The sequence below is a fragment of the Podarcis tiliguerta genome, assembly GCF_965153285.1.
Source record: "Podarcis tiliguerta genome assembly, chromosome: 2".
NCBI classification, from domain to species: domain Eukaryota; kingdom Metazoa; phylum Chordata; class Lepidosauria; order Squamata; family Lacertidae; genus Podarcis; species Podarcis tiliguerta.
In genome coordinates this window covers 99,856,932-99,882,939 of record NC_139535.1, presented here as the reverse complement: position 1 = coordinate 99,882,939, position 26,008 = coordinate 99,856,932, and the positions used below count along the sequence as shown (strand labels likewise).

The 26,008-nt window shown below is 40.8% G+C and overlaps 1 protein-coding gene across 6 annotated transcripts in view; it reads left to right on the top strand.

Moving 5' to 3' along the window:
• The window catches only part of HELZ (helicase with zinc finger), a 126,545-nt gene that overhangs the window by 75,037 nt on the left and 25,500 nt on the right, over positions 1–26,008 (top strand). For all 6 annotated transcript variants that reach the window (XM_083427187.1, XM_083427185.1, XM_083427188.1 and 3 more), the window contains 9 exons: positions 187–305; positions 3,248–3,393; positions 5,691–5,838; positions 7,578–7,761; positions 9,452–9,680; positions 12,032–12,236; positions 17,469–17,520; positions 18,561–18,754; positions 23,088–23,295. In XM_083427187.1, coding sequence (XP_083283313.1) covers positions 187–305; positions 3,248–3,393; positions 5,691–5,838; positions 7,578–7,761; positions 9,452–9,680; positions 12,032–12,236; positions 17,469–17,520; positions 18,561–18,754; positions 23,088–23,295 — 1,485 coding nt within the window. The remainder of the gene's footprint in view (positions 1–186; positions 306–3,247; positions 3,394–5,690; positions 5,839–7,577; positions 7,762–9,451; positions 9,681–12,031; positions 12,237–17,468; positions 17,521–18,560; positions 18,755–23,087; positions 23,296–26,008) is intronic.

The window sequence follows — 26,008 nt, the reverse complement described above, 5'->3', positions numbered from 1 at the left end:
GGGATAGATTTGGAGGAGATTTCTGTTTACTGAGAATAACTTGCCAAAATCAGCCATCTTACAAGATACATCAATTGTGTTGATTAGGTTTCAGTCTGTTCACAGTCCTGAATCTAAATGTTTTGATAGTATTAGCACCATTTTTATCACTTGCTACTTAACATTTTGTCTGTTTCTGTTTTATAGGGTTTTTTACACATATTCTGTTAGATGAAGCTGCACAGGCAATGGAGTGCGAGACTATCATGCCTCTAGCATTAGCAAGTAAAAATACAAGAATTGTCTTGGCTGGAGACCATATGCAAGTAAGAGACTGTATTCTTGAACTTACCTCATATAAATCTTTTCTTCAGGGAAATGAAAATTACCAACAAATTTGCAGATTACAAAGCAGCTCTTGCATCAAACACTCCAACAGGTAGTGTGGTGCGATAAAAAAATTAAAGTCTTTGTCTTAAAGTCTCAGTTTTAAATCTTACATTGGCCATGAATTTACTGGTTGGCCTTCGGCAAGCCACTTCCTTTCATCCTTAGCAACTCTCTATGTTGTTGTTATTTAGTTGTTTAGTTGTGTCCGACTCTTCGTGACCTCATGGACCAGAGCACGCCAGGCACTTCTGTCTTCCACTGCCTCCCGCAGTTTGGTCAAAGCAACTCTCTATACTAAAATGTAATAATACTTGTCAGACTCTAACACTGAGCTCTTGAGATGGGGAGTAGGACTTCTCAATTGTACATACGTGCCTTTACAAACCAACTGTTGACAACGGTTGAAGTTTTTCTGTTGTAAAAAGGCGACAGGATGAGAAAAATTATCAAAGTTGATACGGTGTCAGACTCGAAAAGAAGCAATATTTATCGCTTGCTTTTCACCGATAAGGAAACAAAACCCTTGACAGGGGGAGAGATGCTAGAATAGGAAGAGGAGTGGACCAAAGAAGTGAACTGAAAGTAAATGGAAGGTTTCGGACGTCAAGCATGAATCAATCAAAGAGGAGAAAAGAATGATCTTTAGCAGAGAATGAAGCAAGAAAGCATACACCTGTGCTTGTTAAGGAGAAGATCAAAATCATGGCTGCGGGTTAGCAGGACAAATAGATTGAAAATAAATGGTGGAAGAAACAATAGCAACAGCAGAATTGGATGGCTGGAAGGAAAGAATAGAAAATGAAAGAAGGGAAATGGAGGAGAACAGATTTTAAAAAAACAGAAAATTGGTGAATTAAGGCAGAGTAAGCCATTTGGAAATAAGCAGTACTTTATAACCAGGGCTTTTTTTCTCATGGCACGCCCTGTTACTCCATACCAACAACTTTTTTTTACAGCAATGTCATGTCAAGGAACAAAGAGAGTTTTGAGAGAGAGAGAGAAGGGGAAGGAGGAAATATGCACTTGGTCTGTGAGAGAGAGATGCATTTGGGCAGAAAGAGAGATGTTTGGTTTTGTATATGTGTTGTGTGTTTGAGAGGGGGATGCATCTGTGTCTGTGGTCTGCCTTGTGTATGGTGTGTGTATTGAATGTGCATGTATACAAGCCATTGTATATTATTTCCCTAAAACTGGGAACGTTCCTTGTTACTAGATAGCAACAGCATCATGTTGTGTGTGTGTGATCTCCACAATGAGGATCATCAGAACTTAGCTGACTTTCCTCCATTTACTCTGTCAGGATGTGTGAACTAGGAAAAGAAAAACTTTGAGCTGATGAGCTGTGGCATTTTGTGCAGTTCAATATAAATATATTTCTCTCCTCATTTAGTATGTAGGTATCTCATTCATGGTGATTGAACACTTTGCTTATGACTTTTTTGCAGTTTCAAAAGAGGACCTTAAATAATTACGAATAAATTATTATAAGTTTGTTACAAGTTTAGTAAAGAAGTGGGGAGGGAGTACGGGAAGAGGGGAGTGTGGAAAACAGATTTTACAATTTATCGATATATGAGTACTGGCACCACTTTTTTTAACAACAACAGAAAAAAGCACGAAGTGGTAACTCAGAACAAGATTCAGAGTATGATCACTAGTGATGAATCAAAAGGTAGCCCCACCAGAATGCTAAATAGCTATATTAGAAGTGGAATTGACATAATGACTCTGAGAGTAGGAAATGAAGAAAGGAGAGATGTTATGTGCATGTGAATAATAAAAGAGAGGAAACGGTGGCAAATAGGCAGTCACCAGGCAAAGATGAATAGGAAAGAAAGCACAAATCCCACATGAAAAAAATAATGTGAAGATGCGAAAACTCACATGTGAAAAGGACAAAAGCATAAAATTCTATGGTGTGGTCTTTGAGGGAGACAGAATTGCTAGGCTACTATAAGAACAAAAAAATTGGCAGGAATCACAAAACTGCAAAAGGTTAGCTTAATTTCAATAAAAGTCATATATTTCAGAGGGAAATGTATGGATAAGAGCAGTCTTATCACACGTAGAATAACAAATTGCAACAGAATAGGAAATGAAAAAGAGGGCAGTTGGAAAGGTGAAAATGATTATTAAAGACAGAGAAGGGTCAGAGTAATAGCCCGATGCCTTCGCATAGGATGAGGCCATGTTGTGAGGTTGGCTTCGGTAGAAAACCCTCTGTGGCAAGAAGCTAGTGGATGCGTGATCCTAGTGGCTGCCTGGCCTTCTACAGACTGGCGTTGGCCCAGGGGGTTGAAGCAGCTTCGCTGGCTGGCTTTTGTGGGTTGAGCCTTGGGGCATAACTGGGAGAGAGCGTTCCCTCTCTGGTGTGCTGCTAGATTATAAATAGGAGCCCTCAACATGTCCTCATCTATCCAGTACTTCTCTCTTGGCCACAGGAAATGAGGAAATCACTCCAGTTGTTGCTTTTAACAAGGAAGAGTGTGCCTGTGCTCAGCTTGTTCCTCTTGTAGCTTTAGGACTGGGCTGCCTTGTCTTGCCATGAAATATATATAGTAACCAAATACAGGCACCCAGTTCTCAGGTTTTTAGATTTGGACTGAGACAAGTCTTTGCTTTGGGGCTACAAGAGCTGCAGACGTTGATAATCATGTTATTTTGCTGCCTGTGGGTACAGGGAGAAAGCTATGAATAAAGTGTCATCCTAGTTGTTTCTTCACTTTAGTTTAAGACACTTAATGCCATTTCTATGGATTTGCAGTTAGTTTTTCCTGATCTTTTACAACACAGCATGAGATCATGTTGTGCACAGACACGATCATTCAGTTATAAAGCTCATAAACAACATTTTCTTTTCGTTCTTTCTCTGATGCAGCTTAGTCCTTTTGTCTACAGTGAGTTTGCCAGAGAGAGAAATCTTCACGTCTCGCTACTTGACCGTCTCTATGAACACTACCCTGCAGAATTTCCTTGCAGGATCTTACTGTGTGAGAACTATCGCTCCCATGAAGCTATCATCAAGTAGGTGTGAACTTTTTCACTGTATCACACTTTTTGCGTGGCTGATGCAAGTGTCTAATAGAAAACTTTTTTTTTTAAGTCCTTTGCCATTGCAGTCTCAAATTGAAAACACTCTTCTAGAACTTCCATTATAATAAAACACTAGTTTTTATGTTAAAATGAACATAAGAACATTATTTTGTGAAGCTTAGAATGACTTATCAGGGCTTCCTTAATTGTGGTTGGTACTACCAAAGCTGCAGCCAAATTTGAGAAAGTTGACAAAAACCGGTCTAGCTGATGCAGCTAAAGGAAATGCACTAAGCTTCCAAAAAATTTCAAACTTGGTTGGCTGATAATCATTTGATGTGTGGAAGAGATTTATTCAAGTTTTTAAAAAATGGCTCGTATGTGGTCTTGTTTTATATTACTTATGTGTTGATTTTGGACAAATCAGTTTGGAGTGTATCCAACTCACAAGTGAAAGTGAGAAAGTGAGAGTGTAAGCATCAGTGAGACTATGTTTATAATCCACTATTTGGGCTCTACTTGTTCCGTGGATAAAGTGAAGACACAAGAGCAGGGGCAGGCAAACTAAGGCCCGGGGGCCGGATCCGGCCCAATCGCCTTCTCAATCTGGCCCGTGGACGGTCCGGGAATCAGCGTGTTTTTACATGAGTAGAATGTGTCCTTTTATTTAAAATTCATCTGGGTTATTTGTGGGGCCTGCCTGGTGTTTTTACATGAGTAGAACGTGTGCTTTTATTTAAAATGCATCTCTGGGTTATTTGTGGGACATAGGAATTCGTTCATTCCCACCCTTCAACATATAGTCTGGCCCCCCACAAGGTCTGAGGGACAGTGGACTGGCCCCCTGCTGAAAAAGTTTGCTGACGGCTGCACAAGAGGCTGCGGTCCTATGCCCACCGCAAAGTAAACCTTGTTAAGTTCAATGAGTAGTCATGCATAGGGTGACACAGAAAAGAGTTGCAGTTGGTGGGGTGGCACAGGTGGTCTGACAATGCTCACAGACATTCCCATCACCAAGCATCACCATTGGTTCTTGGGGGGAAGCATGCAGAGTGAAGTTTGGTCTGGATGTGGTGGCAGAAGGCTACCATTGGGCTATCCACATCCCACACCCAAACCACGCCTCATCCCCTGTGCTTGGCTCCCCCTCTCCTCCACACTTAGTGTTCGAAAGGCAGGTGAGCAGCACCTGTGCTGCCCCACTGGCTGCTACTGGCTGTAAAGCAGTCGCTTTCACCATTTATGTGAATTCTAACGGCCTTATTGATAAAGACATTTATTTCTCAGTTAAAAATATGAGCAGAGAAATGCTTCGGCAATTCAACTATAAACGTCTTTAAATGAGTGTGTTGTGTGTGTGGGGAGGTCAAAGCTCTCAGCAATCATAATGGGCCGTATGATAATTAATTAATTTTATGTTGCAATGCTATAAAGAATCTGGGAAGCTCCAGAGAATTCTGCACAAGATTCATGGTGCGCTTAAAAGCTAAAAAGATACGCAGGTGTTCCATATCACCCATCATATTCGATTTTTCTTATCTTAAACATCATGCCTTATTAATGTGTACACTTTAAATACCCTCTAATACAAATTTAGTTATCAGTGTCTTTTGTCTCTTGCCCTTTGTAATATACCAGACTCTCGTCTTAAGTGCTCTGTGTTCAAAATACGTTTGAATATTGTAACATAGACAATAGACGCATTATCACTGGATAGGAATAGATTGTTCATCCTAATTTATATGTAGAAGTTAAATTAATCTGTCCAATGATTATTTTAAAAAGTCGGCACTCTGCAGCCCTGATCAGGAACAAGTTTTACAGAAACCCCACCTTCTTGTTTTTGCATTTATCTTCCAGGGTAGGAAAAGGAAATTTAGGCACATGAGGTTGTTCCCTTTCTGTGACACTGTATGCTTTACTTCTGTTTCTGTAAAATGGCTTGGTTGCTGCCTAGCAGCAACACCCTGCTTTGTGGGGCAGGAGAATGAAGGAACAGAGTTCTCTTCCCACAGGGACAGGGAAAAAGGAGTGCAAACTGGGAAATAAGCTTTGCCTGCCTCCTCTTCAGCCTCATTCAGTCTTTCTGTGGGAGAGGCATGGAAGTGCACAACGGCCTATATGTCATTTCTCCCTCCTCTTTTGCCATCCCCATACCGCTCTTGGGAAGGAGCCGTTTTTCATTGTAAACCTTATTCTATTTGTTTATCCATTTGTTTGGTGTTGAGTTTTTAAAGCAGCACATAGCTTTCATGTTTTACCGTACTTTGCGTTTTGCTTCGTTTCAGTTACACATCTGAACTTTTCTATGAGGGCAAATTGATGGCAAGTGGAAAGCAGCCAGCGCACAAGGATTTCTACCCGCTGACTTTCTTCACGGCACGAGGAGAAGATGTACAAGAAAAAAACAGCACTGCTTTTTACAACAATGCAGAGGTAGCACTTTGGTTTCACCTTTAATTGCTTTCTCGATAATCATAATTTTCACTCCACTTAATCTGTTCCAGAAAGCGTTTTTTTTTAAAGAATGACTTGTTCTTTGTCTTAGTCTAAGACCCAAAAAATAGAGAGTGCTTGCTTGAAAATTAGTATGACTTGTCCCTAAAAGCAAGGACCTTTTCACATGACCCTCAAGTCACACACTGTTCTGAATTTCAACCCATGATGAGGTGATGACAATCGTATCATAAGGAAGTGCCAATTGGCCTTTTGCATGCTAGTGCATGAGTGTTTTTTTGGCTGTTTGGCTTTTTCATTTGGCCACCTCAAGTTGTAGCATTTGCTTGAAGAGGCATGGGATATTTGTAGATCTTAGCCTCTATTAGTTTTATATAGCTAGAACCTACAAATTATTATCCAGAGGTAGATGAATACATGCCATGGATTGGTAATGTTGCCCTCTTGCGGCTGAAGACAGGAAATTCAGACTGTTCTTGGTTATTGTGTGTCATTGGTGAAATCCTTGCTGTATTTCCACAGCAGAGGTTTTTAGTATTCATGGTTTAGTGTTTTTATTTCCCAGTAGCAGGATGTTACAAATAAGTGAAGGGGAACCTGCGACCATTCAACCCACACCCTAAGTAAGGTTGACGCACTTAAAAAAACCAAACCAGAAACTTTGTTTTCACTCAAAAGAGTTTGTAGCTTAGCGGTTAGCCTAGCGGCACAATACTTTGTTTGAAACAGACACTTTTAACAGTGATGTTTAATAACTGTGGTAACTTATTACTTACACAGTGCCATGGGACAGAGAAATCCTTTGTAGGATTGCTTTTCTTTTACCCTATCCATAAAACCTCCAGCCTCTCCTATAATCTCATCCTTCCCCTTAGCTAGGTTGAGCCTAGTCTGCCTTCAGATAATCTAACTCTGACTGGGAGCCACTTCACAGCCTGTTCTCTCTAATGGATAAAACCTATGTGAGTCTACAGTTTAACCAACTCTCACAGATTTGTATAGGATTTGTGTGGCTCATGTTGTGGAGTGGCACCTGAGACAACTTGGAAAATGATCAACTGGTACTTAGTGCCTCTGAGTTGTTGTTCTCCTCAGATTTCTCAAGTGCTACTTCAGCCCACCCATTTGCAGGCACCTGTGAGAACCTGACAACTTACAGGTTGGTATGTGATTGGCAGGCCACAATACTGTAGTGTCGGGTTACAAAAACAATCTGTGACAAATGTGTGCAGCTTTGTTACCCAGAACATTTGTGCAATGTTCTTTCAGTGATTTTGAAATGAAGACAGTTGTATTGACCCATAAAGAGGCCACCTGCAGTGTCCTGTGACCCATTAATATGCAGCGTTTGGTGTGTGCTATTTCACATTTCAAAGTACTGTATGAAGAAAACAAATCTGTAGTGAAAATGAAAAATCCATAAATAGGCATTAGCATTATCTAATGCAACAAGTGACTGTTAGCTTTAAGTAGCTTAGGTTCCTTATTAATTTCATGAGCCCTTCTAATAGCTTATGTAAAGTAATTATGGATACAGTATCCATCATTGCGGTGAGACACCTACAAACTATCGTGTTAAGATCATGGGGGAGGATCATGAAAATAGATATACTTCTGTTAAAACCTGTTTTGAAGTACAGTATTAGATTTTATCCAAATTATTTATACCAGACCAGAAAAAGCCAGTGCTTAGCATGATTTCCCCCCTTCCCTTCAAGGTGTTTGAAGTTGTAGAACGTGTCGAAGAACTGAGGAGAAAGTGGCCTGTAGCCTGGGGGAAACTGGATGACGGCAGCATAGGTGTTGTAACACCATATGCTGATCAAGTGTTCAGAATTCGGGCAGAGCTTCGGAAAAAAAGATTGTCTGATGTCAGTGTTGAAAGAGTGCTAAATGTTCAGGGTAAGTAGCACCTGTATATCTAAGGATCTGTGAACTTGGCGGAGAATCTGAAATTACCTCAAAGTTGTCAGCAGCTTACATTACTTTATCTGATGTTTTATTTAAGTTGCAACCCTAATAGCTGTTGAACATAAAGCAGCTTTTACTTCATGTTTGTACCTGGCGATAATAAAAGAATTTATGTAATTTAGATCGTAGTTACAGTTAACGCATAGCTAAATATATAGGAAGTACTATTCCAACATGGTCTGCAAGTTGTAACTGCTGTAATGTTGTCAGTGTTAAGCAGGGTTCACAATTTATTGCCAGATAGTTCCCTGTCTCTGAATACCAAATCAGCAACTCATTTTTTTGCATAACTGCATGGGACATGCTCCCCAGTCCTATCTGTAGAGGGCTTTTCTATTCTTCCCTACAAGGGCACACACAAACACACACACGGATTCCCATTTAATGTGTAGATTGTTCCTCTGCTAAAAGAAGAAAATTTGGAAGCCTCTACATGTCTGATGGGACGTGGGTGGCGCTGTGGGTAAAACCTCAGTGCCTAGGACTTGCCGATCGTATGGTTGGCGGTTCGAATCCCCGCGGCGGGGTGAGCTCCCGTCGTTCGGTCCCAGCTCCTGCCCACCTAGCAGTTTGAAAGCACCCCTAAAGTGCAAGTAGATAAATAGGTACAGCTTTATAGCGGGAAGGTAACGGCGTTTCCGTGCGCTGCGCTGGTGCTGGCTCACCAGAGCAGCTTCGTCACGCTGGCCACGTGACCTGGAAGTGTCTTCGGACAGCGCTGGCTCCCGGCCTCTTAAGCGAGATGAGCACGCAACCCCAGAGTTGGACATGACTGGCCTGTACGGGCAGGGGTACCTTTACCTTTACCTTTACTACATGTCTGATGCTCCATGCATGCATCATATTCTGCATATATTGTTGTGCATTGACATGGTATTTTATGAGTGGGTGGCTTATAAATATTTTTATAAATAAAAAATATACTAGAACATGGCGACTGGCATGTGGCCACCCAGATTATCACCTTCCTTATTGGCCATAGTGGCTGCAGGTGAGGGGAATTATATAGTTCAGCAACATTTGGAGGGCCACAGATTAGCAACCCCTGTTATTTCTTGGGCTTCAGCTTCATAACAGTTTTAGCCTCTTCCTGAAAATGGATTCACAGACATAGCCCTGTATTCCTATATGGAGTCCTATGGTTGAACTCTAAATTAGTGTATTCCTTTGCAGTTTCACAGACTAACTAATTATTGTGAAGATTAATTGATGGGACAGTAGAAATTAACAACCGCAGCCAAATTATGTTAACTGCCCTATTATGGCCCGTCTTTTACCAACTTAGAGGGGTTTAATGGCTAAGATTAATATTGGGGATTTTTTTTTTTAAAAAAAGATATGTGAACTTAATGTCACACACATTTAATAGATGTTACTGGTGAAACATAAAGGGTATAAAGCCAAAAAAGATCAAGCATAATTACTGCTAGAGTAAAAGATGAAGACTTTGACCTGTAAATGATTCTGGCTATTTCTAATGCATTTTCAAATCGTTTAAACTCTTTTTTCCAGTACAAAGCTTTTTAGTTGAGCACTAATTATCCAATTGCCAGAATTACATGGTTGTATGTCCAGCAAAGAAATTGGCTAAAATTATCTCAGACTTTTCCCTCTTCTTCAGGAAAGCAGTTTCGAGTGTTGTTTCTCAGCACGGTACGAACACGGCACACATGCAAACACAAGCAAACACCAATAAAACGGAAGGAGCATTTATTGGAAGATTCAACTGAAGACTTGGATTATGGTTTTTTGTCCAATTACAAACTTCTCAACACAGCCATAACAAGAGCACAGTCCCTAGTAGCTGTGGTGGGAGACCCTATTGCTCTGTGTTCCATTGGAAGATGCAGGTACACCAAATGTGGGGTGTGAACAAACAGTGAATAGGACCGATGAAAACTTTACTGTGTATTTGGTGATGGACAGTTGGCCTGTAGTTAATAAATCCATTGCCATGCTTATATGTGTGCTGTTCCCCACTAGGCTGGTTTTGGGTCACTTTCCAAACCTACTCAAGATATTTTGAGGCTTTAGAGAAAGCAGCATCTTTGACCCTCTATCTCTCCTGGCCTGTAGTTTAGGGCCTATCATTAATACCTAAGGGATTGCTATCTCTTCTACCAATGTATATGCTCCAACAGCGCAATCTGGGCCTAATACTGTACATAGATTCCTGGCAATGAGATCTAAGTCAGCAGCATTTTGCTGATAAATTTAATTAGCAGCAGTAAGTGAAAGGCAGAGCTGATTTATACACATTATAGATAATACACATCATGAAGCTCTTCCTGAACTGTACAGCTTCTGACTTCAGATGGGGGTAAAATAGTTTGAACCTGGCTTGTTCCAAAGCTTAGTAACTATAATTTCCCAATCTGGCCTAAAAAACAGAGGGACATACCTTTGTAACACTACACCCTAGCTGATAATCTGGAGAGCTAGACTGAGTTAAACCCCATCTTTTTACTTTCTGATTTCCATAAGCTAGAACAGAAACAAAAGAGCCCAATTGACATCAGAGCAACTGAAAGACTTTTGGTTCTGTTCATTCATGGCAACCAGGAAGCTGTTTTGTCCCCAAAGGATGAAGTCCAGTGCCTAGGATGGAGCCTGCAAACGAAATAATGGCTTGCGGGTTCATCACTCCTCTCTTAGGGACAGGAGCACGCCGGGAGAAAGTAACAGGGGTTTACTCTTTCGTAACAGTTTCACAAACTAACAAATCATAGGCAGGGGTATGTGCACAACATTTGAAAAGATTAATCTGTACACTGACTACCTCCTCATTCTCTCCCCTTCCCTCCCGAACTGAATGGCCCAGTTCCGAAGATTGTATCTTGAGATACACATGAGGCATTTGCTCACATGTAGAGTCTTGCAGCTTCTCCCTTGTATGAGGTGCAGGGCTCCGTGTGTGAGAAAAAGGCTCATGCATATCTCAGCTTACTGTTTCAGAGCTGTGACATTCGAGTAAGGCAGGAGCAGGACTGGGTTAATCACCAGCTGTTTCTCCTTTGTGAGGGGAGAACATGAGCGATAGAGTATGGGAGATTTGTATATGAGAGCGAGGGGAACTATAGATCTTTTTCTTGATCTCCTGGAAGCAAAAATATGCTTGCAGATACGTTTTTTAATATATATATTTACATTTTTAAATCTTTTATACAATACCCTAAGGGTTTGTGGCAGAAATTTTAAATTATCATCTTTAGAAAACTGCAGCCTCTATTGAAGGGATAAACTGTGGTCAGTGAGAATTTACTGGGAAAACACAAATGGAAGAGAATTCAGTAATCTCTCTTTCCTCGCATGAGATCTTCATTGTAGGGTAAAAACTGGGAATGTGCTTTCATTTCATACCAAATACATTTGCACAATGGCATCATGAAATAGAAGCTTTATGTTTACCTACTATGTCCATCTATCATAAGCAGATTCTATTCAAATAATGTCATTTAGATGGGTTGCATATTTTTAAAAAGCATATATATATTTAAGTGAACCTCAGTTTTAGATTATTTCTCCATCACAAAAAAAAGTTTTTAGCATGCCTCTCTTTTCTTTCTGTCAGTTGTAGATAACATCCTGTTGAAAAGTACTGCTGGAGGATTCAGACATACTTTTCATTAAGTTAAACAGGATTTTTTTTTGTTAAAACAGAATTAGCCGCCACAGGCTGCAAGCCTGTCGCCACTTACTTGGGAGTAAACCCTATTGAGTTCAGTAGCGCTTAATTCTGAGTATGCATAGCTAGGGCTACACTGAAATTGAGGCACAAATCTGTTGTAATAGCTATAAAAATGAAATGTGTCCATATATTCATTAGATTTTTTAAAATGCTAAAAACAGCTTAGATGTGTATGTTTGGCACTTATTTCATTTAAGATAAGGAGCAGGTTTCAATTGTTACAGTCCTAGTACAAGTGTACAATTTCTGAAGAGTCTACTAGCAAAGGCAAAAACCTTATAGGAGTTCTGGCACTAAGTCTTCTGTGACATAATATGTTTTAAGAAACGCTGTCAGTAAACCTTCCTAATGGATGAATGCTGATGTTTATTATTTTAGAAGCATGCAATACTAGGTTGTCTCATAATCAAATAGTACTGGATTCAAAGTGACTAATGGAAGCGTAGTTAATTTGTAAAATTTGTATATAGCAAACAAGCAACTTAGGTATTCCTTTTCTTTTGGCTTCTTTAGGAAATTTTGGGAAAGGTTTATTGCCCTTTGTCATGAAAATGAAAGTCTTCATGGTATCACATTTGATCAGATCAAGGCTCAGCTGGAAGCTTTGGAGTTAAAGAAAACCTATGTATTGAATCCGCTGGCTCCTGAATTTATTCCACGGGCGTTGCGACAGCAGCATTCATCACACGCTAACAAACCACAGCAGTCACCACCAAAGGTAAAGTTTTACCTGGAACAAAGCTATTAAGAGCTTGCAAGACTCAATAGGGGTACCTGTTGAGACGTTGTATGGCTGCATGGGCAAAACTGGTAGTTCTGTTTCCCTATGTGAACAAAGAGTAGAAATGATACTGGGCTGAGGAGTTCCTAATATGACCGGGTGTGTTAAAATTGTTGGCATGTACCTGCCTTGAGAGGCAATGGAGTGCGCCTCCAGGGATGAAGTCAAAACTGCTGTATTAACAGCACTTGACTGACCTCCCCAGGGCAGAAGCCTGGGCATTGTGTATGGAGCTCCTGGGCTGCACGGATTACAAGGCCTTACTGATGTGGTTCCAAGGAAAGCAGAGTAATACAGTGGTACCCCGCAAGACGAATGCCTCGGAAGACGAAAAACCCGCTAGACGAAAGGGTTTTTCGTTTTCTGAGGTGCTTCGCAAGACGGATTTTTCTAAGGGCTTGCTTTGCTAGACGAAACAGCCCTGCGACAGTCATGGCGACAGTCGCACGCTCGCTTCCCCGCTCCTCCGGCTCCCTCCCACCTTCCTGCTGACGGCTCCTCCGGCTGCCTCCCACCTTCCGGACGACCTTCCGGCTGCCTCGCACCCTCAGGAGCCGTTGCCGCCAGCAGCCAGCATTGCAGCCGGAGTCGCGCTCCTGAGCCCCGCCGCCCTCCAGCAGCCGCGTCGCGCGGTGTCCACAAGGCGCGGATGAGTCCAAGGACCGGTTGTGGCAGCTGCCCTGCTTCTCCCCACCCCTCCCCGCCGTGGTGCTTCGCAAGACGAAAAAACTCGCTCTACGAAAAAACTCGCGGAACGAATTAATTTCGTCTTGCGAGGCACCACTGTAGGTTTGGCACCAGTTTGGCTGCAGGAGTTGCTGGAAAGAGATGTACAAGGGACTCCACTCCGGCTTCGTTTAGGGTCCACTCCTTAGCCTTTTCTTCTTCCAAAGATATCCCACAAGGCAGTGGAGGTTTAGGATCAGAGTATGCCTTTCCCTAGATGGGCTAGTCTCCCAGGTTGACGATCTGCATCTGCATCACTTCCCTCTACAGCATGTACAGAAACCACCTTCTTGACCATTGGACCCACTACTGGTCTTAACGGCTCATTCCGGCAGAGCCTGTTTTTGCATGCAAGGGTTTGAGACCCATCGGCTACCCTCACTTGGTTTAGCCAGCCAGTCAAAGCCGTTCCCGGGTGTGGCTGCTGTTGCATGCTGACAGCTTCTAGGAGCCTCCCCCACAAGAGGTACTACCCCTCCCTTAAAAAAAAAAAAAAATATTGATTTTCCAATAAAAACAGCCAATCAACATATCCGCATCATAATCTTATTAAAAGCAATAAACTAAAATAAAAAAACGACCAAATTGCATTCCAAATTGTAATTATTAATTTTTCCGGGCTCCCCACAGTCTGGACCTCTGAAGCATATCTCCAAATCTTCGTTCCTGCCTCTTCTCGGTACTGCCCCTCCCTTAACATTACATACACACCCTGTGTGTTAAAATAAAGTTGTTACTACATAATAGTTTTTTTGCTCCAGATATAAAGCAGCTATCTAAAATGTATGGACAATAAGTCAGCCAAAAGCTGTTAGAATTGATGGGAAAAGTATAATTCAGTACTTTACACTTTGCAGGAGATGATACTAATAACAATGGTTACTTGCAGCCTAGAAAACTGTTACAGTGCAGAATTCACTTACCATTTACTCATTATTGCACTGGTATAGTGTTCTTCGGGAAGCCAAACACATTTATCTAAAAGGCTGTAACAATAAAATGCTCCTATGAGAATTGGTAGTGGCAGGAATTGTGAAAACCATACAATTGCCCTTCCTTGTGTTTATGAAGAATAATATTATATTCTATATTTAGTTGTCAAGGGTATTAATAAGACTTATTACTTGACCATGTTTGCTGGCATAATTAAAACGAGTTGTATTAGATCCTTGGAAAACAATCCCATTTTACAAGAAGGCTTCTCAAAATGTTATGTTTTTGTCACAAGTTAACATCTACATGAAAACTTCAAATTCATACTGTTTTTCATTTACATTTTTTAGATTTTATTTGATAGCGCAGAAAGGAATATCTTTTGTGAACCTTTCAAAAAGAGTTATTATATTTAGAAATACTCATTTATCAAAATTCATTATGTTCTGTAATATAATGAAGCTTTTAAAACCTATTAATAATGCTTTGAAATGTTAGCCTTTTAGGAAACTGCATGTCCAAAGATTGCTCTTCATTTTCAAGGCCCATATTAATACAATTTCCATTTCTGCAGAAGTTTCAGTAAGATGTACAAGTTGGAACTTTGTCATGTTGGTTTTTAATTAGAAGATAGAATCTCATAATATTTCTGACATGCATTGTAACATAATAAAAACTGGTTTTCTGAGACACAAAGAAAATTATTTTAAAGGGTACAGTTAGTCATGAAATTAGCTGCTGAAACCTACAATCTTCCCACAGGCCTATTTTCTTTCTTTTCTCATTGACAGAGAAACAGTACACAAAAGTACATGCTAAATGATAAACTTTCAAGTTGCTAGTATACCTGAATTGTAATATAGAATCTGAGAGCCAAACTTGGATGTTATCTACACAAAAATGTGGGTTTGATCCTATGTTTTTTGCGATAACAGAGAATGCAGAGCAGGGGTATTAATAGGATTGGCGAGATGCATGGTTTAGTTCTCCTATACCCATGAATGCCCCTTCCCATATCTAGACTTGCGTTACAAGTGGGAAACTTGCAGTAGGTTGATTAAGTCTGTTAACTAGCCTTCTGGGTTTGTGCAAAAGCCATTCTGTTACTGTATAATGTAATATATTTTAGTTTTGAGGAAACAAGAAGAAAAGCTTAGAGCCAGAGTAGTGAAAGAATAAGTCTGTGTTTAAATGGAAGGTATTCATAGAAACCATCTTGTGGTGTCCAGTCTTATATATAAATCTCCAATCCTACATTAACCAGATAACCTGCCAGGGTGTCACTATCATAAGAGTCAGAATAGGGCTTTAGTTCTAATTACTGTTCTAATTACTGGAAAGGCAAGCCAATACTTTAAACCAGGGTTTTCCAAACGGGTCTCCAGCTATTGTTGGACTATAGTTCCTATCATCCCTAACTAGCAGGGCCAGTGGTCAGGGATGATTGGAATTGTAGTCCAAAAATAGCTGGAGACCCAAGTTTGCAAAACCCTACTTTAAATGTTGCTGCACTCAGGTACCAAAGAAGTGAAAGACGTGTGCCAGGTAGTAATCTACAATCAAAAGAGACTATTTTGGCCCAGGTAGTAGTGACCTACTTATAAATGTGTAGCAAATATAAACACAGTGAAATATTTGTAATATGAATTGTAGAATAATTAATCCCAAAACACCCTTCTTTGTAGCTGCAGCCAGCAAATCAGAAAGAATCAAGCTGAATGTAGATAAAAGTCAGAGCATGGTGGGTTAAAAATAAAAACACTTTTACTCACTTTTAAAATAAGTCTGTTTGATCCAGAAATCGCTGTGTGACCACAGGCATAGAACTCTGCAAGGCTATTTTGAAGAGCAAAACTGCATTAAAAAAAAATCACCAGGTGGTGCAGTGTTAGATGCAGATAAAACAATGAAACAAGACAGGCTTTCAAATCCATTTGTTCACAGACTTGCTGTTTACATTTGGAAATAAAGCTATTTTAAAGTGACTGTGATAAACGTGGCAAAACAAATGTCAAAGTCTCTCTTATGGCAAAAGCTGTTAAATAAACCATACATGTGTAAAGAAATCACAATACCAGATTAAATAATGTTTTAGTGTCTGGTCTTTGAAAATATCATTTGCTTTCTTAGTTTATGAACAAACCATTATTTTCGTTTAATAGCTAGTGAAATGGTTTATAATCTTTTCTTAATCCGTTTTATTTGTAGTTCACCTGTCTATAGACAGAGTACTGATTAATTTGTTCAGATTGCTGCAAAATTGGTTAGAATTTGCCCTTTCCCTGGGAAATTCATGTTCTTAAGTGTCAGTGAGTTTTCACATTTGATGCTTGGCCACATATTGATAAGCAGGCGTCAGTATCTTCTACACTATTATCTATGAACAGCAGATATATTGCTTATTTAGAAGATGGCTATGGATCTGAGGTTAGTTGCATCATGACCTCTGACTTTTATGTTTGAGCCACCTCTGACATAGGCACCCTAGATTATACTATTTGGCCATTGGTTTGTCTTGCCATCTGCACATATTCAGCTGTAGTGTGTAAATATGCTCAGAAAGTGAGTAATATTAGATATTTCTGACGACAAAATCTGCTCATATAATAGGGAGAATATTTTACAACAGTGTTCAGTTAGATACCTGTTATTGTTCTTTCATGTATCATCTGAGAGATTGGGCTGGCTGTGCTCTCTGTTGTCTATGAGATATTAAATTGATCACATGGAATTTTCTCTTCAGTTTCTAAAATGATTGCATGAGTTTGTATGGAGTTACTTATATATTTATGATATTTTTGTATAATCCTCAGGGCACCCCACAATCCTATGAAATGTTAGGTTAAAATATAGTGTCTGGACTGAGATCCCCTAACAAGCATTGTGGCATAGCAGGAACTTGAACCAAATCGCAACATATAAGGACAATAAATAAAATTTTGTACAGTTATCTCTAATCTTGACCCCTTAGCATTGGGTAGATTCTAAATATTTATCAGAACTTAAAGTTTTGTCTTTTGAGGTGCTTCCTGAATAATATAATTATCTCATTTAATTAATAAAATCTAATTAATTCACTTTGGAGGAAAGCCCAAGTCAGTATTATTTCTTGTATAGTGTTATAGTTATCTAGTTCTTACTGAAGCAGAACTAAATGTTTCATGATATACTAGTTTCACCTTTGAGTTCGCTTAATCACTTGTGCATTCAAAAGGCTAAATTTTCTAATTTATCACACTAGTTTCTAGTTTATTTAGAAAATACCAATTTCTCAGTTGCAAGCTATTTTCATTTTTATTCATTTTTATTTACCTATTTCATTTTGATTCTTTCATTTTTGTGTAATACGTATAGCTTCTATCACTTATTGAGCCTCTGTGTGCTTTATAGAAATTAATATTGATATCTCAAGTCCACAACTCTCCATAAGCAGGGAGATACAGCTGGATACAATCTTTATAACTAAGCTATATAGCTAGAATGACTTTATTGCTATTTATTTTTTTTAAGGTGAAAGGCCACCACCATAATCAGAACGACCATTTTCAAAGTGATGGAATTGGTAAGCACCTGCTGAACTATTGTTAGTGGGGATCATTGCTGATTGGTTTCAGATCTGCTTATTTTCTCAGTGGAAATCAATGTTTTTGGGTGGTGAAAGGGAGGGATCTCAGAATAAGGATCTATGGACCTGTTTGGAATGTTCCCCATGGATTGTCATAAGGAAGCGTTGTGCTTCCATACTCCCTCCCTGCCTCCCTCCTTGTGGGGATAAGGAATTAGTGACCAAATGAAATATCCCATAGCATTTGAGGCATCTTCCCTGATTCTCAGAAAGAAAACTGAAGGAATTTTAATTTCCCAGGATGGGTGGAGATCCAGAACACAGATAATAGAGGAACCCCTCAATTTGTTTCCTCTTGCAATGTGTTTACAGAGGGAGGAGTGGGGAATGAGTGGGATCAAGACCCTTTCTGTCTTTCACAGAAAGCCTTCTAGTGAGGAAGGATAAAATCTGAATAGGCTATCAGTGTGTTTTAGTGTTTATGTCAAGCATATTGATTTATGGCCTTGTTTAAACCTGGTGGTTAACTAGCGTGGCCCAGTTATCTTTATTATTATTGTTATCCTCATCATTAATAATAATTTTATTAGACTTTATAAAAAGAAATACAAAACTTAATCTCAGATATCTTTTTTGTCTAACATTAATTTAAGTTAGATAAAAACATGACGAAAAGGAAAGAGAGAGAGAGAGAAGAAAAAAAGAGATAGAAAAGAGCTTGGTATATTAGCAGGTTTTAAGATTAACCAGCAGAAAATGAAAATATTATCAAAGAATATGACAACAGAAGATCAGAAGGCTTTGATGGAAAAAAAACAGGGTTTCAAATCTAGCTTGATTATTAAAGTCCACATAATAGTTGAGATAATTCTAGAAACTCTGTAGACAAAATAAAGACCTCGCTGAAATGCTAGCTATATTTTCAACAGGAACCTACTTTTCCTACAAAGTATTGGGCAAGATATTGACAAAGTATTGGGGAGAGTTCATAACCTTCACATCCATGTTGGATTTTTGTTTGTTTGTTTATTTTCCAGTTCAGCCCAATCCTTCTGTTTTAATTGGAAATCCTATCAGAGCCTATACCCCTCCTCCCCCTCCCTCTGGGCCTCATCCCAACCTTGGGAAATCTCCTAGTCCAGTTCAAAGGATAGATCCTCACACTGGGACAAGCATTCTTTATGTACCTGCTGTTTATGGAGGAAATATGCTCATGCCTGTGCCTTTGCCCGTAAGTATACCCTTTCATGTTGATGACATCCTTGTGCTTGTTCGGGGCTTTTCACATATATATTCATAGAAAGTGTTAATTAACCACCACATTCTTCAAAGTTAGAACTACTTAGGTAGTGCCCAAGGCACAATGAGGCTACAAGCTGCAAACGGAGGTGGCAGGTTTTCAGCTCAGGGCTGTGCTCATAGCAAAATCCTTCTAATGACAATTGTTTAACCATTAAATTTTACTTTGTTTTGATATATCAGTAACTTTTCATATACAGTGGTACCTCGGGTTAAGTACTTAATTCGTTCCAGAGGTCCGTACTTAACCTGAAACTGTTCTTAACCTGAAGCACCACTTTAGCTAATGGGGCCTCCTGTTGTGCCGCGCTGCCGGAGCCCGATTTCTCTTCTTATCCTGAAGCAAAGTTCTTAACCTGAAGCACTATTTCTGGGTTAGCGGAGTCTCTAACCTGAAGCGTACGTAACCCAAGGTACCACTGTATCAGTTTTGATACATTGTTTTGATATATCAGTAACTTTAACATTTAGGAGCTAATTCTGTTCAGACCAGGGGTCAGCAAACTTTTTCAGCAGGGGGCCAGTCCACTGTCCCTCAGACGTTGTGGGGGGCCGGACTATATATATTTTTTTTTGGGGGGGGGAACGTACGAATTCCTATGCCCCACTAATAACCCAGAGATGCGTTTTAAATAAAAGCACACATTCTACTCATGTAAAAACACCAGGCAGGCCCCACATATAACCCAGAGATGCATTTTAAATAGAAGCACACATTCTACTCATGTAAAAACACGCTGATTCCAGGACCATCCGCGGGCTGGATTGAGAAGGTGATTGGGCCAGATCCGGCCCCCAGGCCTTAGTTTGACTACCCATGGTTCAGACTAGATGATCCTTTATAATATTTTTTTGTTAACGAAAACAGAGCCATGTTAACTTTTTGTTCTGAGACTTTCTCATCAGCCCTCTGGGAGCCAGTGGCAGAGACAGCAGCTTTTAGAGGAAGAGAAAACAGAAGCCCCTGCCATGGTCAACCCCTTCCCTGCACTGTTTCAGGAGTCGAAAAATGGCATCAAATGGGCTGCGCCCAATTTGCCTCCTGGGGATGTGGTAGAAAATTTGGATATATTACTTAGGTCTGTCCCTGGGGTTTCTTTCTACTTCTTTACTTGAGAAATAGAAACCTATTATCCTTTTCTGAGCTATTGCAGATGTAACACTGCATACAGAATAGATTTGAAGCAGGCTTTAGGCTCGCATATAACACCCCCCCCCCCCAGCCTCCTCTTCTACACTCTTGCATTTGAACAAGACTAGGGTAAGGCGAAATATGGACTATGCTCATGATGGTGTCAACTTCAAAACTTTGGTGTATGCTTGTCAAAATTGGGAGGAATGCATAAGCCAAAGAATAACTGCTTTTCAACCCGCAGTTAAGTCTCGGGGGTCGCTTAAAAACAGGAACTGAACAGAACCCTGGAGTGTCACTATTGGCAGGTCAGCCACCTGAATTAGTTCTGCGTGTGTTGATTGAATCAATAGCACTCAGTTTTGCCACCGTTGATCCTTGAACTGGCTGGTGTGATGGGCATTGTTGTATTACAAAACATGCCTTAAACATTTCTGTTCCTGTTCCCTCTGTATACTTGAGGCCAAGCACCTATAATATTTTCCTGTTTCTTCACTTGCTTTGGTGCCCCCATGCCCGCATAGGGAGAGGTCTGACACTCCCGGTTTTCAAAATGCTAAACTCAGCAAGGATGAGTAAATCAAGATTGCTCTGTGTTTATATAAAATGCACACTCCATTTGATGTCTGTTTGTGAAATCCTGTTCATGACTTCTATTTTGGGGCTTGCTATGAACTTCTATTTGGAGATACTCCTGCTCAGTCCATCTGGTACCATTTTTCTTTAGCATAGCAAGACCATTGGCTTCCATTCATTTTAGAGGCAGCCCCCCCCCCCCAACTAGGTTACTAGAAGGCAGCATTTAATGGTTACAGTTAAATGAAATATGCAGCTTAGCAGCTGCATCTTTGTAATGCAATCTTGCTTTCTATTAATATCAAACAAAAATAATCAAATATTTGTATTTTATTTAAATGCGATGTTAAAAGGCTGTTAGGTGGATGGGCTTGTACATTATTACTACCTGTGTCTTTATACTTGGCGAGATATCACACAAAGAAATATAGTCACAATTATTTGTGGTTCTTCTGATTTTAATTTTAAGGGACAGATGATTCAAGGCTAAAGTCCATCTGTGAAGGTTTCAAAAGATTTTTAAACCACCGTTTAATAAGATTGAAAGAATATTTTAAAGCAAATCTTCAGTGAACGGTTTTGTCTACTATCATTAGGGGCCACTGTAGATGTAATGCTGTTGGTTTGTTAACCGTGGTTAAAAGACAGTAAGCTACCCTCTGGTATGTAACCTCCCACTGGGATAGTTGCTCTTCAACAATATGAACCAAAGTCAAGGCTAACTAAAAGCTGTGTTTTTTTCCTAAAAACAGTGTGTAGGGGTACTCTCATTTTCCTACTGATATTGAAATACTGCCTCTCAATGTAGCCAAACTTAGATTCACAAAACATTTAGGGGTATGCATTCCCCTGCGTCCCCACAGAAAAAAAGCACTGACTAAAAGTATCCTTAGACCAGGATCTGAAACCCATTTTAGGCTGTGGGAAGAGAGAGCATGAGTTCCCAATCCTGGCTTCCCTATATACTAACCAGATTGTTTACAGCTGTACCACTTCACTGCCATATATATCAGCCCATACACCATCTGGTTCAGAAGTGGACAACTTCACCTTTTTGACTTTAAGCCTGAGAGCAGGGATTGCCTTGCTTTTGTTGATCTGCAACCTGCTCCAAGAGCCTTTGTTTGACTGAAGAGTGGGGTAAAATTATTTCAATTGATTAAATAAAACTGTAATTTGGATTCTGTTAGGGGCTGCGCTACTTGGGTTATGACTGACCTAGCCAAAAGTAAAACAGCGGCGGCAAATGGCACACAGTGGTAAAAAAATATCCCTTAAGGTTGCTCGGATGTGTAGGAAGGGAAGAGCTGTACAGGCTGGTGGGAGAGCGCATGATTTGCATACTGGAAACTCCATCTTCAATCCCTGGCATCTCCAAGTAGGGCTGGGAGAGAACTCTTCCAGAAACCCTGGAAAGCCACTGCTGGTTAGTGAAGACTGAGTTAGATGGGCCCAGTGGTCTGACTCAATATTAAGGCACCTTTATTAGCAAGGGCAGGACTCAGTTGGTGCTGTGGTCTAAACCACAGAGCCTAGGACTTGCCGATCAGAAGGTCAGCAGTTCAAATCCCTGCGATGGGGTGAGCTCCCGTTGCTCGGTCCCTTCCCCTGCCAACCTAGCAGTTCCAAAGCACGTCAGAGTGCAAGTAGATAAATAGGTACCACTCCGGTGGGAAGATAAACGGCATTTCCATGCGCTGCTCTGGTTTGCCAGAAGCGGCTTAGTCATGCTGGCCACATGACCCGGCTGTACGCCGGCTCCCTCGGCCAATAAAGCGAGATGAGCGCCGCAACCCCAGAGTCAGCCACGACTGGACCTAACAGTCAGGGGTCCTTTTACCTTTCCTTTATTAGCAAGGGCAGTGAGGGCCAGTGAACCAAGGATACGTCTCCCAGAGAAACAACCAGACCAGGATCAACAGTTTTGAGAGGCAGGGAAAATGCCAATGAGGGAGCAGTTCCCAAACCTGCCATATTGGAAGAAGTGGGTGCAGGCTTGTAAATGTGAGTGGCAGCTAGGCTGGGGTAAGTGCCCTCGGAGGTAACTGAGGTAGGTCAGGGCCTCTAGACTTGCCAGTCATCCACTATTGAGGTTTGTTGATTTGAAGAATGCTTGCTTGTGCAGTGGTACATTGGTTCCCGAACTCAATCTGTTCTGGAAGTCTGTTTGACTTCCAAAACATTCGCAAACCAAGGCGCGGCTTCTGATTGGCTGATTGGCCCCGGAAACAATGCCGACAGCTGAAACAGACGTTCGGCTTCCAAAAAACATTCACAAATTGGAACACTTACTTCTGGGTTTGCGATGTTTAGGAGCTGATTTGTTCAGCAGCCAAGCTGTTCGGGAACCAAGGTACTACTATATTAGGTTACCAAATGAGTTTGCCATTTCAAAATGTGCCCTTTGACTTTTGAAAGTACACCCCCCTCATTTCTTTGTGCTAGTTATTTTGGGAGATTAAATGGATCCTCTGTTTTCCCTGGTACTATATATTTTTCCAAGTGTGCGTGCTTACAAAGATGTAAACAATACTGTTCATATTTATTTATCACATAGGTACCATGGACAGGATATCAGAGTAGGTTTGCAGTTGACCCTCGAATCATTACTCATCAAGCAGCCATGGCATATAATGTGAATATGTTACAAGCACATGGACGTGGGTCTCCTATACCCTATGGTCTTGGACATCACTCACCCGTTAGTATAGGGCAACAGCAGCTTCAACATTCAGATAAAGAGCAACTTGAACAAAATCGAAGCAGTAAGTTTTTGTTGTTTGTTTTTCAAATTCTTAAAGCGGGGCAACGTGCTTTCACCTTGGTACACTTCATTCTTAAATACTTTGCTAATTCTGGAATTTTCAGCTTTACTTAAATATACTCCAGTGAAGACTGGCATATAATACGGTGTCATATCTTATAGTTTATGGGAGGATGGCTGTCTAATGAATTAGTGTGGCAGGCTTTAAAGGGGGATTAGACAAATTGATGAAGGATAAGGCTATCAGTGGCCATTAACCCCCATGGATATGTTCTACCTGCACAGTCAGAAGCAGTATGCTTCTGAATGCCAGTTGCTGGAAATCACAGCAGAGAGGAGAGTGCTGTTGTGCTCAGGTGTCGCTTGTGAGTTTCCCCTAGGCATCTGATTGGCCACTGTGAGAACAGGATGCCGACTAGCGGCCATTTGGCCTCACCCAGCAGTGTTTCTATGGTCTTATCGCAAAGATGGAAGCTGCATTCACATTCTCTGTACAACGTCAGTGCCCTTTCCTCTGTTAGCTGCTCCCTACTGGAGGGAACCCAGGGAGTCTGTTGAAGTAGACCATCTCTGGCTTGCAGACCATGGGTTCCCCACCCCTGTTCAAGTTTAAGCAGCTGCTATCCTTTTGTAAAGGGATGCGGATGGCGCTGTGGGTTAAACCACAGAGCCTAGTGCTTGCCGATCAGAAAGTTGGCGGTTCAAATCCCCGCGACGGGGTGAGCTCCCGTTGCTCGGTCCCTGCTCCTGCCAACCTAGCAGTTATAAAGCACATCAAAGTGAAAGTAGATAACTAGGTACCGCTCCGGCGGGAAGGTAAACGGCATTTCCGTGTGCTGCTCTGGTTCGCCAGAAGCGGCTTAGTCATGCTGGCCACATGAACCGGAAGCTGTACGCCGGCTTCCGCGGCCAATAAAGCGAGATAAGCGCCGCAACCCCAGAGTCGGCCACGACTGGACCTAATGGTCAGGGGTCCCTTTACCTTTGTCCTTTTGTCCAGAAATAACACTACAGTGGTAGCTTGCTTGTCGAATGGCTTGGCTCCCGAACAAATCAGCTCCCGAATGCTGCAAACCTGGAAGTGAGTGTTTTGGTTTGCGAACATTTTTCAGAAGCCGAACATCCGATGTGGCTTCTGCGGCTTCCGATTGAGTGCAGGAAGCTCCTGGAGCCAATTGGAAGCCACGCCTTGATTTTTGAACAGATTAAGTTTGACAACCAAGGTACCAATGTACTCTTTCAGCAGCATCAAGGTGGTATGAGATGGATCATCTTTTTTTATTATTTTCCAAGTTGCAACATGAAATAAATTTAGTGGCTCTACGTTCCCCTGCAATACAACAGGGAAAGGAAAAATCAGCAAATGGTGGCATGTTGCAGGAAGGTGTCCCATGATATGCAGGGTGAGCCTTGAAATCCTGTAGCAGGCCTTCAGCAGAAGTATAGCTGCTGCAATATACTCCTTAATCTTTTCTTACGGACAGGATCCATCAGCACCATTAGAGCAGTAATTAATTTAGCAATGCATATCATTCTCAGAATTGTAACCTAAGTATCTTTTCAGAGGCTTTTTTTAAAAGGACAATGGTATAAAAATGTACCCAAATGTCAGATAATGACCATGAATGATCACTGGGGCTATGATGTGCACATAGACATCTGCATGCACAGGCGCTGCTGCCCTGTTCTGTGAGTTGGAAAATAAACTACATGAGCAGTGGGATTCTCTGTTGTTGTTGCATAATGTTCCCTGATCCCTGCATGTGTGCATCAGCCATTTGTTGGGGCATCAGAGGTGCCATGTGCACACCAGCGCCACTGGATTACAATAGATACATTAGTATGAAAATTGCATAAAGTAACCACTTCTAAATAAAAATGACAAATAGCGCTTGCCGTGCCCGTGTTGGTAGCTCCATTGCCTTCCAAAATGCAGGCTTTGGCTCAAACTGGACAAACAAATCTGACATATCCATTATGAAACAATAAGCACAAAACTCCATAATATCATTAGCATAAAATCTATTTCAGAGCAAGACAGCTTTTTAATGCTGAAGGACTGAGCGCTGTATCGAAATTGAAATTGCTCTGATTCCATTTGTGCTGTTAGGATGACTTCCCTTAAAGCTATGCAGTTCAAAAATCTGCCTCATTAAATCTCTGAAAAGCAGAGTTATCCATGTGTTGAGAGCTCAGGGTACTGAGGTGCATAACTGAAAAGCTTCCTGTATTCCCCAATATCGTAGACATATGAGCTGTCACAGTGTTATGCCTGGCAAAGATGTTATTCAAAAGTTAATTGGACACTAACTAGTTCATGGATATAGTCAAGAGAAGAAACTTAATTTAGATTCATGAAAGCAAGGATAATTCCAGAAGCAAATATGACGTGCCATCCTTAATTTCTTCCATAGTAATCTCCATAGTGGAAGAGGACAGAATACACTGGGAAAATACATTTGAACGGGGAACTTAAATTTCCTGAACTTTTAATAGTGCAGCTGGGGGAGGATAAAGGAAATATTGTGAAATTCACTGAACACAATCTTCTGTCTCTCTGAAGAAAATGTCTGTCCCTGAACTCTGATTTGGGTTTGTCTGTGAAAGGTGCTAAATACCACCAATTTATTATAAATTAAGAAGCACCAGAGGCCTCTATTTTCACACAAGTCAGATTAACTCTTTATTTACTCAATATATCACCAAGCGCCAAA